The sequence below is a fragment of the Hemitrygon akajei genome, unplaced genomic scaffold (assembly GCF_048418815.1).
Source record: "Hemitrygon akajei unplaced genomic scaffold, sHemAka1.3 Scf000048, whole genome shotgun sequence".
Classification (NCBI taxonomy): Eukaryota; Metazoa; Chordata; class Chondrichthyes; order Myliobatiformes; family Dasyatidae; genus Hemitrygon; species Hemitrygon akajei.
The window spans coordinates 4,845,926-4,854,300 of NW_027331934.1; the positions used below are offsets into that span (position 1 = coordinate 4,845,926).

At 42.5% G+C, this 8,375-nt stretch overlaps 1 protein-coding gene across 1 annotated transcript in view; it reads left to right on the top strand.

Moving 5' to 3' along the window:
- The window catches only part of LOC140720935 (uncharacterized), a 45,550-nt gene extending 39,086 nt beyond the window's left edge, over window positions 1-6,464 (top strand). Inside the window, exons 4-6 of the mRNA XM_073035787.1 lie at window positions 1,930-3,346; window positions 3,431-4,408; window positions 6,360-6,464. Of these exons, the coding sequence (XP_072891888.1) occupies window positions 2,336-3,346; window positions 3,431-4,045 (1,626 nt within the window). The 5' untranslated portion in view covers window positions 1,930-2,335 and the 3' untranslated portion in view covers window positions 4,046-4,408; window positions 6,360-6,464. The remainder of the gene's footprint in view (window positions 1-1,929; window positions 3,347-3,430; window positions 4,409-6,359) is intronic.
- The last annotated feature ends 1,911 nt before the right edge of the window (window positions 6,465-8,375 follow it).

Here is an 8,375-nt window from a genome sequence, read left to right on the forward strand (position 1 = left end):
CTTGTTCCCAGAGATTTTTAATTTTGTCTAAAGGAACATTTCTCATTCTCAACAGCATGCCATAAATATTGGATATTGAACCATTCTGAAAAGGTTTCAGATTAAAAATTACATCTAATAAATTCTTATCTGGACTTTTTGGAAATGTATGCAATTGAGACTGCAGAAATTCCCTAATTTGCAGTTAAAAAAAAAGGTTTTTTGGTAAGCTATATTTAGCTGACAATTGCTCAAGCGAAAAGATTTCCTCCAACTAACAAATCCTGGAAGCATTTAATACCCAGTCTATCCCATTCTTTAAAAACTACATCGATCAAAAAGGTTTAAAAAATAGCTAGAAAAAATAGGACTTGATAGAGAATGTCTCATTAAAACAAAATATTTTCTAAATTGTATCCAAATCCTCAAAGTATGTTTAACTACCAAACTGTCAGTTAGTTTACTTAAAGATAAAGGAAGTGAAGATCCAAGAAGAGAAATAATAGAGAATTTATGAACAGAATTAGCTATAGAAACCCAAGCAGGACAGTCCTCATGATTAATATAGTATGACCAAAATGTGAGGTTTCCATATATTGCCTGCCCAGTAATAAAACATAAAATTTGGTAAAGCTAAACCTCCATTCTTTCTTGCTTTTTGAAAATGAAATTTATTTAGTCGAGAAAGTTTATGTTTCCATATATAGGAAGATAGGGTAGAGTCAAGAGAATCAAATAAGGATTGAGGAATAAAGACGGGTAAGGCCTGAAAAAGGTATATAAATTTAGGTAAGATTCATTTTAATAGAATTGATTTGGCCAATCAACGATAATGAAAGAGGCAATCATTTTGAAAGTGTCCGTTTAATGTAACCCGATAGAGTGAAAAAACTTCCTTTAAATAGTAGCTTATAAATCTTAGTAATTATTACACCAAAATAGGTTAATTGATTTCTTACAGTTTTAAAAGGAAGGTTAGTATGAATGGGTACCAAATTATTCAAAGGAAGAAGTTCAGTCTTATGTAAATTTAGATTATATCCTAAAAATTGGCTGAAACAAGAAAGTAAAGAAAGCACAGAGGTTTCGACCTTAGAAATATAAAGTAGTAGGTCATCGGCATAGAACAAAACTTTGTGAATAATACCTCTCCTTAATATCCCAGCGATACAGTGAGATTCTCTAAAGGCAATAGCTAAGTGTTCTAAGGCCAGATCAAAGATCAAAGGACTCAAAGGACAACCTCAAAGGACCAGACTGGATTTATTAAAGATCAATATTCTCATTTCACTATTTGTTGTTTATTAAATGTCATTTATTCTCCTTCTAAAGAGACATTGGAATGTGTGACATCCTTAGGTGCTGAGAAGGCCTTTGATTGGGTTGAATGGAATTATCTATTTAAAACATCAGAAAATTTAATTTTGGGCCTGATTTTATTCAATGGTTTAAATTCCTTTATTTATATCCTTCTGCTCGGGTTTTAACTAATCTCAGAATTACAAACCATTTATCTCCAATGTGGAACTAAACAAGGTTAGGAGATATTTACATGCCATTAAGTCTATGGCACTTTAAATTAATAGTACATAAAAGAAAATCCCAGCTGTATGTCAACAAAAAAGCTACTTGCGTGAGAGTGTTTCAGTTACTGTGGGGCTAGGCACCCATGCCGCTCAGGGGGAACGGGGAATATTACCAATGGAGAGAGTCAAACTGAGCCAAGTAACAGACTGGAGATGGCAGAAATGCCCCATACTTATAGCGCATCAGAGAGTTTGATGGTCATTCCAGATACCAACACTTTGCCCAGTTAGAAGGTGATTTCTCTCTCCAACTTGGGTTGAACCACACTGTAACAGTGTGATATCAGATCACACGTTGGCAACTCAAGTGAGCTCATCTGAAATGTTGTCCTTCACCCACTGATGAATTTTTAAATCTTTTCAGGTTAAAAATGACAAGGAATTTGTCAATGGAAATTCAAACACAGCACACCAGTTTTGCTGTCTCGCTCTAGATATTTAAGAAGTGGAGCGAGGGATTCACTCGATCATCCTTCCTGCTCAGACTGTGGAGAGGGATTCACTCGGTCATCTGACCAACTGGCACGCCCATCATTTTACACAAGGGAGAGGCCATTCACCTGCTCAGACAGTGGGAGTGCATTCACTCGGTCATCTCATCTGAAGGTATATCAGCAAGTTCACACTGGGCAAGGCCATTCACCTGTTCTGTGAGTGAGAAGGGGTTCAGTCGGTCTTCCCACCTGTGGACACACCAGTCAGATCACACTGGGCAAAGGTTGCTCATCTGCTGAATTTGTGGGAAAGTATTCACTCGGTCATCTGATCTAATGGCTCACCTGCGAGTTCACACTGGGGAGAAGCCGTTCACCTGCTCGGACTGTGGGAAGAGATTCACTCGGTCATCCCATCTGAAGGTACATCAGTTAGTTCACACTGGGGAGAGGCCATTCACCTGCTCAGACTGTGGGAAAGGATTCACTCGGTCATCTGATCTAATGGCTCACCAGCGAGTTCACACTGGGGAGAGGCCATTCACCTGCTCAGACTGTGGGAAAGGATTCACTCGGTCATCTGATCTAATGGCTCACCAGCGAGTTCACACTGGAGAGAGGCCATTCACCTGCTCAGACTGTGGGAAGGGATTCACTCGGTCATCCCATCTGAAGGTACATCAGTTAGTTCACACTGGGGAGAGGCCATTCACCTGCTCAGACTGTGGGAAAGGATTCACTCGGTCATCCCAACTGAAGGTACATCAGTTAGTTCACACTGGGGAGAAGCCATTCACCTGCTCAGTCTGTGGGAAGGGATTCACTGATCCATCCAAACTACAGAGACATCAGCGAGTTCACACTGGGGAGAAGCCGTTCACCTGCTCAGACTGTGGGAAGGGATTCACTCGGTCATGTAAACTGAAGTTACATCAGCGAGTTCACGCTGGGGAGAGGCCATTCAGCTGCTCAGTCTGTGGGAAGGGATTCACTCAGTCATCTGACCTACTGGTACATCAGCGAGTTCACACTGGAGAGAGGCCATTCACCTGCTACGAATGTGGGAAGGGATTCACTCGGTCATTTGAACTGAAGGTACATCAGAGAGTTCACACTGGAGAGAGGCCATTCACCTGCTCAGACTGTGGGAAGAGATTCACTCTGTCATCTACCCTACTGGTACACCAGCGAGTTCACACTGGGGAGAAGCCATTCACCTGCTCAGAATGTGGGAAGGGATTCACTCGGTCGTTTGAACTGAAGGTACATCAGAGAGTTCACACTGGAGAGAGGCCATTCACCTGCTCAGACTGTGGGAAGGGATTCACTCGGTCATCCCATCTGAAGGTACATCAGTTAGTTCACACTGGGCAGAAGCCATTCACCTGCTCAGACTGTGGGAAGGGATTCACTCGGTCATGTAAACTGAAGTTACATCAGCGAGTTCACGCTGGGGAGAGGCCATTCAGCTGCTCAGAATGTGGGAAGGGATTCACTCGGTCATTTGAACTGAAGGTACATCAGAGAGTTCACACTGGAGAGAGGCCATTCACCTGCTCAGAATGTGGGAAGGGATTCACTCGGTCATTTGAACTGAAGGTACATCAGAGAGTTCACACTGGAGAGAGGCCATTCACCTGCTCAGAATGTGGGAAGGGATTCACTCGGTCATCTGACCTACTGGTACATCAGCGAGTTCACACTGGGGAGAGGCCATTCACCTGCTCAGAATGTGGGAAGGGATTCACTCGGCCATTTGAACTGAAGGTACATCAGAGAGTTCACACTGGAGAGAGGCCATTCACCTGCTCAGAATGTGGGAAGGGATTCACTCGGTCATCTGACCTACTGGTACATCAGCGAGTTCACACTGGGGAGAGGCCATTCACCTGCTCAGAATGTGGGAAAGGATTCACTCTGTCATCTACCCTACTGGTACATCAGCGAGTTCACACAAGGGAGTGGCCATTCACCTGCTCAGAATGTGGGAAGGGATTCATTCGATCATCTGACCTACTGGGACACCAGTCAGTTCACACTGGGTAGAGGCTGATCACCTACTTAGACTCTGGGAGGAGATTCTCTCAGTCATCTCAACTTTATGTGCATCATTGAGTTCACACTGGGGAGGGGCCGTTCACCTGCTGTGAATGTGGGGAAGGATTCACTCAGTAATCTAACCTTGTGACACAGTACTGGATTCACACTGGGGAGAAACTTTAAATAAGCTGCATGCTGGATATTTGTCCATCACCATTGCTGAATGCAATTTCAAGAGTGACTCATAAATTATTGCTGCTGATCACCACACCCAGTTCTGCACCCTGGTCACTGGGCATGGGAGGAGTTTCTTCTGCTGCACATTCACATTTAATGGGACTGGAGTTTAATATTCTGGATCTGAGAGAAGTAAGTCAGTTCTATTTTAAACTCTGTCTCCAGTACTTGGTGAATTTATAACACACCTAGCATACAGTAGAGTGTCAACTCAGGCCGGCTGGATCCTGCCCGTGGTTCTGTTCCAGGACAGTCCTTTTCATTTTTTCAATTTTATTATTGATTTCCAGTAAAAAAATACAAATCAGTGGAGAGGTTTAGCAAACAGATAATACAAAAGACATAAACAGCAATAAAGAAAAGTATATATTGTCAAAGTCAGATAGGTTTAATGTTATGCTGTTATATATACAGTGTAATCAAAAAAACACAACTCTTAACAAATCGTTAAAAAAATTGGAAAATGTTATTTATATGCAGGAAAAAAACAGTAAACTAAATAAGAAAAGAGATTGGGCAGTCCAATTGAGGATAGAATTAGAAGAAAAACAAACAGTAAAGGCACCCTTCCAGTCACCTCCAAACCTTCACAGATAAGGATTTTCCCTAAAGAGAATAAAGAAAAAATAAATTAAATGATATGAAAATATTGAATAAAGGGTCACCAGACTTGCTCAAAATTAAAAGATGTATCAAACGTCCAGCTTCTAATTTTCTCCAAGCTTAGATATGACATAATGGAGGTGAGCCAATAGAAAACAGTAGAGGATTAGATTCTTTCCAATATAACAAGATAGGACTCCTAGTCAGTAAAGTTGAAAAGGCAGAATTTGCCTTTTCATGTTGAGCAGAAGCAGATACTCTCCCTATTTCCTCTGGAATAATCCCAAAAATTGCCGTAAGAGAAATTGGGTTGAACATCCACATCTATAACTTTAGATAATATTCTAAACACATCTCTTAGAGCAGCTACTTCTACGTTATATCTGTCACAAATAGTGCTTATATTAGGAAATATATGCGCCAATTTATCTTTAGACATATTGGCCCTAAGTACTATCTTAAACTGAATAGAGAGTCAACTCAGGCCTGCTGGACCCTGCCAGTGATTCTGTCCCACGACAGTCCTTTTAAATCCTCCCCTGTTGTTCACCTCTTGTTCCCCCTGTGGGACGGGTTCCAAACAGTCACCACTCTGTGGGTGAAAAGGTTCCCCTTGAATTTTCTCCAGACTGAAGAAGTTGTGCTGACTGCAGTTCTGTCTGAGATGTTCTTTGCCCCTGAAATCTCTGAGCTGAGGAAGAATGACATTTGGATTTACTCTCCTTATTCATGGCTCATTTCCACATTATGGGTCATTTTCCCTGCTTCTAAAGGGTTGTTAGAAAACACCACTGTCCTCTAAAGACTGAAAGCAGAATGCGAAAACATTGGTTGGATGTTCAAAGGAGCAGGGTCAGAAACCAGAGGTGAGTCTGCACAGGGCAGAGTTTGGGGCTCTGGACGATGGTCGAGGTAAGAACGTATGATGAGGAGAAGGAAATCAGCAGCGGGGTGTGGCAATGAATGACAGAGTAGCAACATTTGGAAGCTGATTTACAGAGAAAATCATTTGTTTGTCTGACTAATGACACAAACAATACCTGTGGTGAGGTGCTCCACTGGTCAGGGAACGTGTGTGTTCAGAATTGTTATATCTATCGAGGGATTTGCTTGTTTATCCTGTAATATTATATCCGGATGGTTATTATGGATTGTCCTATCTGTAATAATGTATCAATTATCATATAAATTGTGAGATTTTGACTAAGTGGATCAGGCTGGAATTTATTGTACCTTAATTAGGTTAACATGGTCATTCATCCGTTTGTATTTTAAAGCAAGATTTTGGTGAATGATATTTGCCACTTGTTTGCAGCTGTATAATTAATCAGATTGAGTTCAACTGTCGCAGGATCCTGGAATGTGTTGGATTGTGTCTGGTTTCTCTTAGCATTTTCTGCATTGATTGCCTTGTTTGTATTGTATGTATTTGTGATTTTCTTCCCCTTTTGCTAACCACCTTGTCCTGTATTTCTGCAAGGAACCCCTCTGTTTCTGGGAAGAGGTCTCCAACTCTCAGTCCAGGTGCTCGGTGCTTCCTTGTCAACATCTATTCTGCTCAGATCATTGGGATGTCTCCCATGGAAGGTCATTCTCATTCCACTGGTTAATGTTTTCTTCCACAGTGATGATTTGTTTTTCTGAGGTAGCATCTCATTTAAGTTTTCTGGTCTGTATTTCTTTTCACAATTGCATGTACACATATGGAGTGCTGAATCGTGTTCAAATTCAACTGTAATCCAAGATGGCGGCGCGACGGAGCTTGCAGCGGCCATTCCGGAGCTGATTATCTGTTATTTGTGAAGCGGGGTGCCGTGCGCAATCAGAATCGGATGAAAAACGGACGTGGGAGCACGGAGGAACATCTGGAAATCTCCAGGAAGACCTTCTTCGTTACTGCTGCTGCTGTGAGATCCGGGACTCAGCTGGGAAGAACAGGCCCCCATTCCTCTGGGTCGCGTTGGCGGGGCCGTCTTAATACGCTCGGCAGAGGATGGTGCTCGGAGAAGCTGTGCCGGAGGGGATGGTCGGAGGCGCGGAGGTTCGCCGGACATGGAGTCCGCTGCGGTCAGGTCGCTTTCACTGTGTGTTGTGTCTGCGAGGCTGAGTCGGGCGGCGCCGTGGAAGTCCATAGCGGGAGTATTCCCTTCTGCTGCCTGCGTGGGATGACGAGTCTATCGGGACCCTGAGGACTTGTGGAAACTGTGTGGTGGTTTCTTTTGAACTTATAGTCTTTTAACATCTTTGGACTATTTTTACTGTGCCCATGGTCTGTTTTTTTTAAATGAATTATGCTATTGTTTGCACTGCTGTAACTACGTGGTTTCGTGCAGGTTTTGTAGCTTTAGTTTTTGGTCTTGTTTTGTCTGGTAGGTTTGGAGCTCCTTTCTGGGTAACGTGCTAAGACAGTAGTGCAATATTAATACGCAGCATTCTCTCCGGACCCTGGATTGGGGATTGCCAAACGTTATGTGGATTTTCTGGTGTAGTCTGTTTTGTCATGTGCTTTTGTGATATCATTCTGGAGGAACGTTGTCTCATTTTGTTTAACTGCATTGCATTTGTGGTTTCTAAATGACAAATAAACTGAATCTGAATATAATAACGTGTTTTGATTTACTTTGTTTATCTGTGCGTGGCTCATCGGAGGATGCTGTCCTTTCTTTCATAAGTAGTTGTGTGTTCTGTGTGTTGTTTGTGCTGCTGTTCTTTACAACCCGGCTCGGAGAAACCTTGTCTAGTTTGTCGGTGTGCATGTGTGTTATTAAATGACAGTAAACTCGACTGGAGGTAGCTAGGCCACACCAACCTCCGAGAAAAACATAGACTGACTGTCCAAACCATGTCCAAACAAAAGAAAGGTGAGGAATGTCAGAGTCTATATCCTCACCTAGACAGCCTGTGCCCAGGCAGGAATCGGGTCTGGACAAAGTTTTCCCGTCTTTGTGACACCTTTCCTTGACGCCACTCCTTCTAACCGGCATTCACGCTCTCCCTCCCTCCGAACATTATTCACCACCATCACCCTCGCTCTGTCTCTCTGGCATCCAACCGCCATCCCTGTGGATGAAATTTCCGAATATAAGGTTTACAGGGCTGTATGTTGCTAAAGCTTTGTGAGATTGTGGACCTGCGTTTTCCACGAAATAATATCGTGCCTGTCACTGCTGTTCCTCAGAACCATAATACAGCTGCGCAAATGAGATGAGTTTAACAATAAATCATGAAAATAAACATTGTGAACTAACTCCATTGTTCTGCTGAGATTTCACACACCTCTCTGCTACTAGATATAAAGAGAAGCATTATACTTGTACCTTAGAGTTCCACGCATGTGGACTCTCCGTGATAGCATGTTAAATAAAAGATTTGCCAACTGAACTTGATTCTTTAACATCTCTGACAATTTGCCTTAGTTAAGCAGGATGCCAACAAAATGGTTTCGAACGATGGAGTAACTGTGGGTGGGAATGGCAACTTCGAGTTAGCTACCCGT